The 14,469-nt window shown below is 40.1% G+C and overlaps 1 protein-coding gene across 2 annotated transcripts in view; it reads left to right on the top strand.

The window, feature by feature from the left end:
• The window catches only part of med13a (mediator complex subunit 13a), a 191,958-nt gene that overhangs the window by 87,520 nt on the left and 89,969 nt on the right, over nt 1–14,469 (top strand). For both annotated transcript variants that reach the window (XM_078548226.1, XM_078548227.1), the window contains exon 10: nt 2,075–2,773. In XM_078548226.1, the coding sequence (XP_078404352.1) occupies nt 2,075–2,773 (699 nt within the window). The remainder of the gene's footprint in view (nt 1–2,074; nt 2,774–14,469) is intronic.

The raw sequence follows: 14,469 nt of genomic DNA on the forward strand, positions 1-14,469 counted from the left end.
AAGCATTAACATCTTTATCATAGAATTATAGATGAAAACAGAGAAGGAAGCCTTTTGGCCTATTGTGCTGGCTCTTTGGTAGATCTACTTAATTAATCCCATTCACCTGCTCTTTTCCCATAGCCCTGTACTTTTTTTTTCCTTTCAAGTATTTATCAAATCATCTTTTGAATGTTATTAAATTTGCATCCGCCACCCTTTCATGCAATGCATTCCAAGTCATAGCAGCTCATGTATAAAGTAGTAGTTTCCTGGTTCTTTAGCCAGTTATGTTAAACCTGTGTCCTTCAGTTACCAACTCTTCTGCCACTGGAACCAGTTTTGCCTTATTTACTCTATTGAAACTGTTTATGACTTTGAACATCTCTATCATATCTCCTCCTTTTGACTTTCTCTGTTCTAAAGAGAACAATCCCAGCATCTATGGTGGCCTCATAATTGAAGGGAAGGCCTTCATCTGTGGTACCATTCTCGTAAATCTCCTCTTCACTCTTGAAGATCTTACCACCTCTATAAGGTGTGGTGCCCAGAATTGAACTTAACAGCTGAGGTCTAACCAGTGTTTTATTCAGGTTTAGCATAACTTCCTTGCCTTTGTACACTCTGCCTCTATTAATATAGCCAAGGATCCCATATGCTTTTTTAATAGCTTTCTCAACGTGTCCTGCCGCCTTCAAATGTTTGTGTGGTTGTGCCCTCAGGTCTGTTCTTCACCCCTTTAAAATTATACCATTCAGTTCATGCCGCCTCCCCTCATACTTCCTATAAAATGAATCACTTCACACTTCTCTGTTTTAAATGTTATCTACTATATGTCTTCACATTTTACCAGTCTGTGTCCTCCTGAAGTCTGTTACTATCCTCCTTCATTATGTACTGCACTTCTGAGTTTCGTGTCATCTTCAAACTTTGAAATTATGACTTGTATTCCCAAGCCCAAGTCATTAATGTATATCAAAAGGAGCAGTGACCCTAATACCAAACACTGGGGAATACTACTGCATTGAAAAACAACTGTTTCCCCACTACTTCCTCCTTTTTCTCCCTTAGCTAATTTCATATTCGAGCTGCCACTAATCCCATAGGCTTTAATTTTTCTAACAAGTCTGTTATGATTGTCCTTTCAGTTCAGTAGGGTATTGGGAATGTTTCTTGAAATTGGACAATGGTGAGAATCAAAAATTGGCAAATATAAATTAAGTCCTGTGACAGTTTTTTTTCTCCACCCTAATTTTCAGTCATCCATTCCTGTTCCAAAGAGAATACTATTATCACTTCTGTACTTTGAGGAGCACGCTTAATTGTGTCCAGAAATCAGTGATGTTTGTTGCTATTTAATGTTTCTAAACTTTGTAATTCCTCGGCATCTTAGATTGTTTGTTTATGTTGCTGCTTGAACTGTGCTGTAATAAATTTGTAGGTTTTTTGTAAATTTGAGCAATATTTTGCCACAATTATTTGTTACCCAAAAACCTTTCAGCTTGGGAATAGAAAAATGAATAAGGTGGTTTGTAGAGCTGGAGATTAGGAGGGGCAAAACTATGAAGGGATTTGAATCTGAAGATTACCATTTTTAAATAGGAACTGTAGGGGTCAAGATGCTAATGTAGGTCTATGAGGACATGAATGGGATTTGGTATGGAATAGCATGTGGTTAGCAGAGTTTTGCATGAGTATGTTTATAGGCAGTTGAAGTTGGGCATGGAAAGGTGGAATAGCTGAGTTGGAGGTGAAAAAGACATGGATGACATTTTCAGCAACAAATGGGCTGAGGTAGGAACATTGAGGAAAACTTAGTGGTCATCTTATTATTCTTAATTTGGATATCTCATCAAGTCAACAGTAAACAGTCCTACCTTTCTGATCTGTGTAGTACCATTTGATCTGAGAGCTTTTGATGACGAGGAGAAAGACTTCATTCTCTAGACTAGTAACACCTTCCCTCATTTGTGTTACCTTCAATCATCTTGATATGAACTTGTGCACATAATGTTATATTTTAAAATGCTTTTTTTGTAAAAACAAAATCCTTAACCTGATCTTTATTGTTATAATCTTGCAAATATTTTTGCAGGCATAAGAATAAAAGAGGCACTGGTGTGCAGGGACAGTCTCAGCCTCCTGGTCCACAACAGTCAACAGCACTCAAGCACAAAACAAACGACAAGCAAGAGAAAGGGGAAAAACAACAGAAGCGACCACTAACTCCTTTTCATCACCGTAATTCAGTATGCGATGATGTTGCAATGGAACCAGGCTCAACTAATCACAGGCTTGGAATCAGACCACAGGACAGTAGAGGGAGGTATCCAAACACAAGGCCTAATGACCTTGTTAGCTCCACGAAGCCCTCACAGTTACACATCCCAGAAATACCAAACTCGCCGCCGCCACCACCTCTCAGCCCTCATCCATGTGAGAGGGGTGAGGATGTGGGGGATGCATTTAAAAACCCATTGACGCCTCAAAGTCAACCGTTTTGCCAGATGCCTGCACCAGATCCACTACTTCCAGCCAAAGCTGTCGAGGACAGGATGGAGACTCTTCCCACCCAAGCTTTTTCATTGGGTTTTCCAGAAGTGATGGAGCCTACAACCTACAGTAGCAGTGTGGTGCAGTTTGAAGATGATGGGCCTGATGTCATGTGGAAATGTTATCGACTGCCCACTCGCAAGGAATCTGAATTTGTTCCACCACAGCTGCCATTAGATAAATACAGAGAGGAGTATACTTCAGTGAACAACCAAGAACATGCACTTTCTTCTGTCTCAGAGTAAGTGTTTGCCTGAAATATTTGGAAAATAGTTATTAATAGGTGTCTAGTGCTATTTTTATGTCATCACAGACAGGCAAGTCTGTCTTGGTGTATAGATTGATGGATGTTTGTAATGTATTCATAGTATTTTTAGGGCACTTTACTTTCAATAGTAAGAAAGGTCTTTGAAGGTACCCTTGATTGCTCAGAGTTTCTAAACAAATGACTGAACCATACAGATCAAGAAAATACGAAATTTGATTCTTCTGATCTTCTGAGCCAGCTGTCAGGACAGAATTAGGGACATAATAATTGGGCATAGCGCTGCTTGTTTAGCCTATTCCTCATCGCTATTAATTAAATCCAAGTTGGGAAATTCATGTTGAGCGAGAACAAAATTACCTGACCCCTCTTGTTTCCCAGGGACATGCATGCACACAGTTCAATAGCTGACATTCTCTCTAGGCTCATGCAGTAATGATAATTCAGTCAAAATACTGCAGTGTGGTTCCTGCAGGTGTACCTTAGCAGGCTTTAGTGTTGAGACTTAAAAAAAACCAATATTTAACATTGAAGATAAAATAAATCGTATGCTGAGCAGTGTACTTGCACACCAGTGCAATGTTTTGTTCAGTATGTAGGCTGAATCACCCTGGACTTTTTCCATCTTCTAGTCTTTCAACAAAATGAACAAAATTGCTTCAGTAGAAAGTAAAACATGGGAAGGAGGTATGTTTTTTTTAATTCACTTACGGGTTGTGGGCGTCGCTGGCTAGACCAGCATTTATTGCTATGTATGCTATCTAGGAACTAACTTAAGCATTGCATTGACAGAAACTGAAGAGCAAAATACTGCGTGTATGCTTTAGAGGTTTGAGGAAAGACAAATAGAACAGGGAAGGGAAAATGTGGTGGATAACTGGGTGAGGATAGTGGGATGCAGCAATGTTATTGGGGTGCTGAGACACTGAGTCATGAAGCTGAATCGTCGAAAAAACTTCAATGTAAGCCATTCCTTGTGAAAGCATGAATGATGCTTCAGTTGTTTAGAAAATATATTTTGGGACATGTAATCTTTAAACCTGCATAAAATTACTGTATTTAAGAGTGAGCTATATAATAGATTATCCCATCTGAAGGATGCCAAAAGAATTACTGAAGCTAATTATTTTATCTTGCCCTTAACCCCTACCAAAACTAGTTGATAGTGTATTTGAGAATTTCATGAACCATTGAGTTTGTCATTAACGCAGCTTGAGGGTTATGTGGAAATGGCGAAACATACAATGTATCTATTGCAGAGACATACAATTATGTCATTGTAGCTGCAATGTTGCTGTGACTAGGCATCAGTGATACACAGATGATCAAGCTGAATGATACTGTATTCGATTGATATACTGGTGCTTTCCATTGATTTGCTTTTGAAGTGGGTTGGAGGAACTTTGGAGCTTAATCTGTGAATTATTATCTGCCACTATAGAGAAAATGGTGGTTCAGAAGTCTCTTTCCTCATTCGCTTTTCTCGCTTCCTCCAGTGTCTTTTTCTTTAGATTTTAAATATGATTAAACTCCACTTGGACCTAATTTATGGTTGCTTGCAAACTTCTGTAAATAAGTAATGAAGAGATGATCTCTATCTGTAATATCTGTATCCTTATTTGGGATTTCTAAATTCGTGGATGACAAAATTATGGAAGGTTAGTCTATACTGAGGAGGACTGCAACAAATTACAAGATTTGTAATTGCAATTGCAGAATGGGCAAATAGTTAGTAAATGAAGTTCAACACCAATAAATGTGAGGTAGTACATTTTGGTAGGAACAATAGGGAGGTCACTTATTACTTGGAAGGTGCGGGGTCTAGGTGGGGTAGAGTGCAGAGGTCGTGTTGAAGATTTGCAAGGCCATTTAAAAAGAAACAAACCAAATGCTAGGCTTTATTTCTAGAGTGAGAGAATTGAAAAGTAGGGATGTTACACTAAACTTGTGTCGAATGTTGGTTAGATGATACTTAAGAGTACTGCATGCAGTCCTGGTTGCCATATTATAAAGTGGATTTTGAGGCACTGGAGAGGGCGCAGAGAAGATTTACAAGGATGACACCAGAAATGTGCGGGTGTACATATCATCAGGAAAGGATTGACAGGCTTGGTCTTGCTAAGGAAGTTAAGGATAGTATTTGGTTAACGAAGAGGCTTATAATGTTGCAAATAATAGTAGTAAGTATGAGGTTTGGAATTGTTTTAGAAACAAGCAAAGGGCCACAAAAAAAGCTGATAAAGAAGGGAAGAAGACAGAATATGGGTGTAACCTAGCCAGGAGTATAAAAACAAATTTTAAGAGCTTTAAGAAGCAAGAGAGCTAAAGTAAATATTCTCTCCTTAGAGGCAGAGACAGGAGAAGTTGTTATGGCGAATGAGGAAACGGCAGAGAAATTGAACAAATATTTTATATCTGCCTTCACAGGACAAGACCAGTTATGGAGGGTAATCTAGGGGCTAATAAAAGTGAGGACTCTTAAGGTAATTAATATTATCAGAGAAAAAGCACTGAAGTAACTTAAGGGACTAAAGCCTGTCAAATCCCTAGGACCTGACTGCCTTGCATCCTAGGTTCCTAAAAAAAAGTTGCAGAGATATTGTATGCGCTGGTTATGATTTTCCAAAATTTCCTAGGTTCTAGAATGGTCCCAGTAGATTGGAAGTCAACGTCACTATTCAAGAACAGAGGGAGAGAGAAAACAGGAAACTACAGGCCAGATAACTTGGCATCAGTCATTGAGAAAATGTTGGAAGCTATTAAGGAAGTCTTAATGCACTTGTGAAAATCATGGAATGATCAGACAAAGTGGTTTTACAAAAGAGGAATTGTTTCACAAATTTATTAGAATTTGTGAAGATATAAGTAGTAGGGTAGATAGAGAATTGGTAGGTAGTTTAGTTAGATTTCTGAAAGGCATTTGATAAGGTGCCACACACAAGGTTAATACCAAAGATAAGGGCTCGTGGAGTTGGGGCATGGGTAGCAGATAGGTTAACTGACAGGAAGAAAAGAGTAGGGATAGATAGGGCATTTTCAAGTTGGCAGGCTGTGACTAGTGGACTGCCACAAGGATCAGTGCTGGGGCCTCAGCTACTAACAATCTTTATTAATGGCTTAGACAAAGAGACTGAGAGTAATGTATCAAAGTTTACTGACCATGTAAGGCTAGTCGGAATTCGAGCTGTGAGGGAAAATTCGAAGAGGCTGTGGAGAGATATATCAGGTTAAGTGAGTGGGCACAAGTGGCAAATGGAGTGTAACATGGGGAAGTGTAACGTTTCTTCACTGTGAGTAAGAATAGAAAAAATATTTTTTGAAAACTGTGAAATATGTTCAACATATAATCATACAAGAAACTCAAAGCATGCAGGTACAGCAAGAAATTAGAAAAACGATGGTATTTTGGCCTTTATTTCAAGGGATTTGGAGTACGAGAATAAAGAAGTCTTGATACCAATGTCCAGGGCTTTGAGACCACACCTAGAGTACTGTTTTTTCTCCATATTTAAGGAAGGATACACTAGCACTAGAGGCAGTACAGCAAAGATGTACAAGATTGGCCCCTGGGTTTGAGAAGGTTGTCCTGTGATAGGCTGATTAAATTGGGTCTATCTTTGGAGTTGAGAAGAATGAGAGATGATCTCATTGAAACATACAAGATTCTGAAGGCTTAACAGGATAGACAATGAGAAGTAGTTTTCCCTGCCAGGGGAATCTAGAACATGGTAGAACAATATCAGGATAAGGGGTGATCATTTAGGACTGAAGAGAAGTTTCTTCACTCGGGATTATGAAACTTTGGAATTCTTTACCCCAGAGGGTTGTGTATGTTCTATTGTTGAATATGTTTATGGCTGAGATAGACTGATTTTTGGTCTGAGGGGCCAAGGGATATGGGGAGCGGGTGGGAAAGTGGAGTTGAGGATGGAAACGTTTGTGGAGCCACTGCCTCCTGTTAATTATTTAATTGTCCATCACCTCACTTATGGATTTTTAAAATTCTTTCATTGGATTTGGGTGGTGGTGGCAAGGCCAGCATTTGTGGCCATCCCTATAAATGGCCTTGAGAAGACTGGGCTACAGAGCTTTGATCTGATGTGTTGGTTATGGGATTGCTTACTTCTATCTATAGCATGCTGCTTCTGCTGTTTGGCATGCTTGTGTTGTGTTGTCCTGTGCTGCAGCTTCATTTGGTTGAGTCCTCACCTTCAGGAATGCCTAGTGCTGCCCCTGGCATGCTCTTCCATACTCCTTATTGAACCAGGGTTGGTGCCCTGGCTTGATGATGATGATGGCGCAGTGAGGGACATGTTGGACCATGAGGTTACAGATTGTGGTGGAATACAGTTCTGCTTACCCACAGTGCCTCGTGGATGCCCAGTTTTGAACAGCTAGATCAGTTGAGCCTATCCCATTTAGCATTGTGGTAGTGCCACTCAATATAATGGGGAAGGACTTCATCCTCATGAGGACTGTGCAATGGTTACTCCTAATAATGCTGTCATGGACAGATGCATCTGTGATAGGTAGATTGGTGAGGATGAGGTCAAGTAGGTTTTTCCTCTTGGCGTTCTCACCATCTGCCACTGACCCGCTGTGATAGATCTGCTCTTCAGCATTTGGCTACTCTTGGTGATGGACATTGAAGTCCTGGCCAAGAGTACATTCTGCTCCCTTGCTACCCTCTGTTTTTTCCAAATGGTCTTCAACGTGGAGGAGTACTGATTCATCAGCTGAAGAATGGTGGTAGACAGTTGTAAATTTCCTTAACCGTTTAGCCTGATGCCATGGGACTTAAATGTGTCTGGGGTCAATGTTGAGGACTCCAGGACAATCCCTTCCTGCCAGTATGCTGCTGTAGGTTTGTCTTGCCTTTGGGACACAACATTAAGAAAGGGTACCAGATATTGACTGTAAGGTATGCTTCAGTGGGTGTCTCCCCCAATTTTGGTAGAAATCTCCAGATATTAAGTGAGGAGGACTTTGCAGGGTTAATTGGACAGAGTGAGCCTTTGTCGTTTCCAATGCTTGGGTCGATGTCACATTGTCAATCTTGTTTTATTCTTCAGCTTTTCTGTAGTAGCTTGATACAACTGAGCAACTTGCTAAACCATTTCAGAGGGCAGTTAATAGTCAGTCACATTGCTGTGGTCTGGAGTCACATGTGGGCCAGATCAGGTAAGATAGTAGATTTCCGCCCCCCTGAAGGATATTAATGAACTAGATATATTTTCACTATCATTACTAACTTTTAAGATTTAATTAATCAATTTAATTTACATTCCCCAGCAGCCATGGTGGGATTTGAACTCGCGTCTCTGGAGTGTTAGTCCGGGCCTGTGGATTATTGATCCAGTAACATTACCACGATGCTACTTTCTCTCCTTTCTTTTAAGACACTGCTTAAAATCTACCTCCATCTGGCCCAGTATCTCATTGTTGCTCACTGTTGTAAGTTTGTTTTGTTAAAGCGCCTGTCAGGCGCTTAAGGATGATAAATTATGTTAAAGGAACAATATAAATAAGTTCTAGTTCTATTAGGTCACCCCCCCCATCCTCTTTTTGAAGAAAAAGACCAAGGTGGTTCACTTTTTTTCTTGTTGGGTATACTTTAACAGTTCTGGTATAATCCTTGCAAATATTTTTTTTTTGCACCCCTTCCATTATTTTTATACTACGGTGATCAGAACTGTACACAGTACTCCAAGTGAACCAAGGCTCAATGAGTTCAATGTAACTTCTCTACTTTTCAATTCTATCCCTCTAGAAATAAATCCTTTTGTTATGGCACAGTGGATGGTAAATGCCGAGCTACTCAAATCCCAGAGGGAAACTTGAAACAGCTGCCACAACTGTCCTGCAATTTGTACTTTATTTTGAGATGCATGCCTTGAATTCAGTATTAATGAGCCCCCCAAGACTTGAGGTTTTTTGTACAAAACTAAATGAAACATTTATTAATAGAAGAAAAAATCTTAAGCACATACGTAGGTCTTCAAAATGCTACTAATAATAACTCCTAAATCTCCTAATTAATCTAGCTCTCAATTATACCTCCATTAAGGCAACAGTAAAACAAAATAGGATTAAACAGACCCAAGCAAAGCGCACAATACCATGGATATTCAAAGTGAATTTTCTTAGCTTCGGTACCTGTAGACAGCAACTTGATGCCCAGATGCTGGAGGCTTTTCACACTTGTGTTAGATCTTAGAATTCCTTCTCCTTGCAAATAACCTCAACTCCTTTATACATGTTTCTCCCTTTTCAATGCAAATTCCATTGTTCCAATATGTCTTTGCAACTTTACCTTTCTCAATATAAATCTTTCATAGTACCCATATTATCAGTAACCTTTGGGAAAAATAAACACACTGGCTTAGCCTCTTATGGCTATGTGTAACATCTTATCTCTTTGACATTCAAGCTAACCTAATTTATCTAAAAATCTAAATGTTCCTCACCTCTCATTCTAAAACTTCAGCCATGTTTACATATTTAGCATTTCAAACCTAGCTTCCCTTTAGATAACTCAAAAGCTTCAGACTAGCTGTCTCTAATTCAGTTAAAATACCCCATCCACACAGAGAAGCTAATCCAAACCCCACTATTAACCTACTTTTACAATAAATCACAAAATTATGAAAATTATATTTTCATGACACTATTGTTTAGTTTGCCTCTGATATGGCCTCATTAACCTGTCACTAGTGACTTATTTGTGTACTCAGATCCTGTTCCTCAACCTCACTTAGATTCTTATTTTCTAAGTAGTATGTGGTCTTATTTTTCTTAATTTGTCTAGTATGAGATTAATTATTTTATCAGATTTTCAACATATATGTCCATTTTGCAAGCTTATTAATGTTGCCTTGTAATTTGTTGCAGCCCTTGTGCTGATGATGACATTGGGGAGAAAGAACCCATTCAGTAAATTATTGACCTCAACTCTAAACTGAGATGGATTTTGCATATAGTTGATTCCAAATCATTCTACAGTTTATAACTTAACTGTGATAAAGCAATGTTAAGTCCCACAGGCAGGCTTAGTCACCCCCAGAAGGTACTGTCCCTAATGATGTAAGTTACAAATGTCCAACTGTTTGGCGCTGAGGGCCAACTCTACATTAGCACAATTTTTTAGGTATGGGCAATAAATGCTGGGCTAGCCAGTGACACCCACATCCCATGAATGATTTTTTAAAAAATTGAGTGATTGCAATTAAAATCCTTTGGGGTTGGGTAGAATTACGATGAAATGCCATGTCCAAAATGTTTTTCTAAACAAATATTTATTGAACAAACATCTGGCAAATGCAAATTCCCCAATATGTTAGGATTCAAAACAGCTAAAAATCCAAGTACCACTCCTGTCTCTCCCCCAGTCCTGTGTAAACAATTCAAGGCCCCACATGCTAATAACCCCAAATATATGCATAATATAATAATAAAAGAATATATGCATGCTGTAAATCCAAGACATCTTGCCCTCCTCATGCTGTTCCTCCTCTTCTATCATCCTTTTCAATTCACTGCCACTTGCACCCTACTCCTCACTGTGCCCATAAGACCATATCTTAGCAAACAATCAAATGCATGTAGGAGCAGGATGGAGGAAGTTCTGTAACTACTTATTTTTACCTCTCTATTACGTGGTGTGTGTGGCCCCATGATGTTATTTCTGAGGTGGCTAACACTGGGGACCTCTGGTATTGATAAACATAGCTTCTGCTCAGTGGCCCAGATGGTTGGCACAACCAAATGTGATGCGTCACTTTGCTGAAATGATCTGCAATTCTTTTTATAGATTGCCAAAAATACCTTAACCAATTTAAGCATCATCTTGATTTTGATTGAATTATAGAACACTCCTAAATTATCTAGGTTGAAAATAATCCCGCTAATTACTGAGAGATGAAGTACACTGACAAAGTTTGTTCATCTTTGGAACTATCTGTCGATACCTGTGTGCGAAGAGGCCACAGACTCCTGGCAGACTGGAGCCTGTGCTCATTCACACCCACATTGTTGTCTAACCATTGGAAGGATAAACAAACACAATTAATTGGCATTCCTGTATCTTCCAGGAAACTAAATTTTCGACTAATTTTTAGGCCGCGATTCTTGGCTTGTAATCAAACCTTTTGAGTTAAAAATTGCTATTTTTCCAAAGTGATTTTAACTAACTTATTCAGAAAATGTTAGCCAGCAACACACCTTTTTTTCTGGTGTGCGAGTGAGTTATTTAAGTACGGACCCCTTTAAATATCTTTTTGCACGAATGTGCGTGAGTGGTAACTTAAAGGGGTCGACTTGTGTGCGACCTGCATGCAGGGAACATTACAAGTTAGTTTTTGGAGAGCAATTAGTTATCTTTACTTTTTTCTCTTGAAATCTGTGCACCAAACTCTGCCTTAGGGTGACTGCGCAACCTTCTTCTCAAGGTAATTCTGAATTTATTGATGGGGAAACACAAGAGTGGGCTGCAGTGATTAGCTTGCTTATTTTTTTGATTTTTATCTTGATGTGCCCTTTCCATCTCCACCCTGTTAGTAAGCGCCAAGTCTCTGACATGTTTTTGTTTCTCCTTCTCCCCTGTTTCCACCTTCTGGAATGGTGAGAGGGAGATCTGGCTGAAAGCACTCAAACTACAATGTTATAATCCTGTCACATTGGATGACCATAGCATAATGCGATCTAATTGCATCTGGTTGTAAGTTAATAAACCCGTATGTACGACAGTTATACATTTGATGCAAAGTAGTCATTGCTTTGTATTATGAAGTTGCCTGAATTGAACTTGGGCAGGGGTTTTGAGACAACCTCGAAGAGATGGGCTTGGCACTGCTTTGGTATACTATGATATTCCTGTCCACAAATTTATGACTGAAAGTTCACTGAGCGGCTGCCCTTTGCACCAAGGAACTTTGAGCCACATTGCCCTCAGTTTTGCTAAAGGAAAAACCCTGCAGTGGCTGGAGTCATGCCTGACAAAGGAAAATGTTTACAGATGTAGGAGGCCAAATTTTACAGCCCCTTGACATGGCTGCAGAAGTTCACAATGACCTTTCCTTCATCTTAAGCCTGGGAGTGTTGCTGTTCACTGACAATTCCAGTGTTCAACCCTGTTCACAGTAACCCAAATCATGAAGTAGCTGAAGCCAGGCTACAGCAGGACCTGCATAATATCCAGGCTTGGACTAACAAATGATAGGTAACACTTCGCACCATATATATTTGGAAATGAATATTGAACAAAAGAGAGCCTAGCCACTCCCTGTGCCCTTTAAAGGCATCACCATCAATATCTTTCAGGTTGCCATGGACTATCTGCCAGCAAAGTCTATACCATGTCTACAAGAGGAGAGTAGAGACTGGGTACTTTGTGACAAGTATTTCACCTGTCACCTCAAAGCCTCTTCACCATCTGTAGGGCTCAAGTCAGGAATATGATGAAACACTCATCACTTGCCTGGATTGGAGCAGTCACAAAAACTGTCAAGTCTATGTGGCACATATTACCTGCTACTTGGCTTTATCCACCTCCCCTACACAATGGCACACTGTTGCAGCAGTTTACTCTGCAGGGTGCACTGTAGCAACTAACTCTGTTCCCTTCTGACACTCATTACTGAGAAAGGCAGGAGCAGCAGTGTTGTCGGCACATCATAACCTCCAGATTTCCCTTTGATTGCACGCCATTCTGACATGGGTGTATAATCGTTGTTCCTTTGTTGCACCTGGAATCCTGACCCCACTTTTGTGGGAGCAATATCATCCTTTAGCTGCTGCAATGTTTGTGTCGAAAGCACTCTTTTCAGGATAGCTAGGGAGTCAATGCTACAGACTTGTCACTCACCCACTTCCTGAAAAATCAAAAAATGTTACAATATTTACCAGGGAGTTGTTGATTAATTGTGATGCAGCACTTACTTGACGTCTCAAGTCTTTTGATCTCACCCATCTCAGTGCAATAGGAGGACAAAACTGATAAGAAATTTCTACACGCCTTGTATTAGATAACAACTGTATTCTTGTTTGACGCTGTGTGTTACCCTTGTTAATGTAGAAACCCTGATCCAAGCCAGCATTTCTTGGCAGAAGTACTTGTGCGTTTATCAAGATTCTGCTGTGTTTGCTAAATGTTCAGTGGCAGTACCAGCTGTTACCTTCGCTGCTCGTGTGTACCCTGGAATTTTACTTTTTCCATTAAAGGAGTCCACTGTCATCCAAAAATAGTTAAAGTAACATTTTAAAGTTTCAGACCTATTTGATGTAAGTAGGCATGACTTCCATTTACTTTAAAGGGATATTGTTGCTGTTGTTGCTGCTGCTCTATCTTATTGTTTAGAGCAATTCAGTACTGTTCAATCTTTTCAGGAAGTGGGAATTTTCCACTGCAACTAACGCTATATATCTGATGTGGGAGCTCATAGAATTCAGTTTTTGCTTTTCTTAAATGCTTAGTGGTATACTAACTTTACTCTGATAATGCATGCTGCTGAGCACATAGGGCCAAATATTTTGTAAGACACTCCTGTGGAGGTAATGCAGTAGCCTGAAGTTCTAGTTGACTTTTGGTTACTGTAGACTAATTCATTGATTTTTTTTCTTTATTGGATTTTTGACCACATGAAGCCAAAGCATTTTGTTAAGAAATGGGAACTTAGTCTGGGTGGATGTTGAGGACTCCTAGCAGTCCCAAGAGCTCTCGGCATGCGAGGAGTGCGGTAGGGTGACAGGCCAAGCATGCTCCGTTCTAGTTTTCTTTTTAGTTAAAGAGCTTGGCCATCTGGGATATTGGGAGTGCTCCTGTGTGGCATGAAAACAGCAATAACGAGATCCAGGTTTGATGCCATAACAGGGGAAGCCCTGGAGCAGAGGGGAGAGGACCCAGAGAGGGAGACCACCAAGGAAGGAGTCACTGGGAGGAGACCACCGGGGAGAGAAGCAACGGAATAGGCCCCAAGCAGCAAAACTGCTGTTGGCAGACTCCAGGTAATGAGGGCTCAGGAGAAACCCTCTAGAGCCGATAAGGCAGTGGAAGGTCAGTGACCATGTGCTGTGGGCTTTTGGGCAAAGTTAACCTTTTGGAGTAGTGGTTTTCGCTTGGTGTGGCTGAATAGCCTGTGAGTTGGTGCTGGGATGCAGCCTTGAGAAGCCAGTGGAATGTAGTCTCGGGAGAAGAAATTAAACCATCAGAAGGTGAGCAGCCATTCAGGCAGTCAGAGTTGGGGTGACTTTTGGAGGGAATTCAGAGGCTAGACCTTAGAAAGTGAAGACTGGAAATTCCTCATGAGGGATCATAATAGAATCCAAGCTGGTTGGCGAAGTCAAGATCAGGGCATGGAGCTTTTCTTTGCGAAGAGAGTTTATTGACTTGTTCAGTCTCATAACCTCTCCTTCCAACTCTGTCTCAGCTGTCCCCTATTTATGTGATCAAAGTACTTAATTAAACAATGCCCTTCACCTATGTATCTTAACATAAGCAATATAATTAACGTACTATTAAGGGAGACTGTTTTAATGAGATTGTGTAATTCACTTTGTGGACACTGAAATTTGGGTGTGTTGCTGAGAAATCTGGGATCTGTCACATCTGCCATTTATTGTTTGTGTTTGACCACAGTTTGCCTGTTAATTCATATGTACCTCATGATGATTCTGAA

Source organism: Cetorhinus maximus, chromosome 9, assembly GCF_964194155.1.
Source record: "Cetorhinus maximus chromosome 9, sCetMax3.hap1.1, whole genome shotgun sequence".
Classification (NCBI taxonomy): Eukaryota; Metazoa; Chordata; class Chondrichthyes; order Lamniformes; family Cetorhinidae; genus Cetorhinus; species Cetorhinus maximus.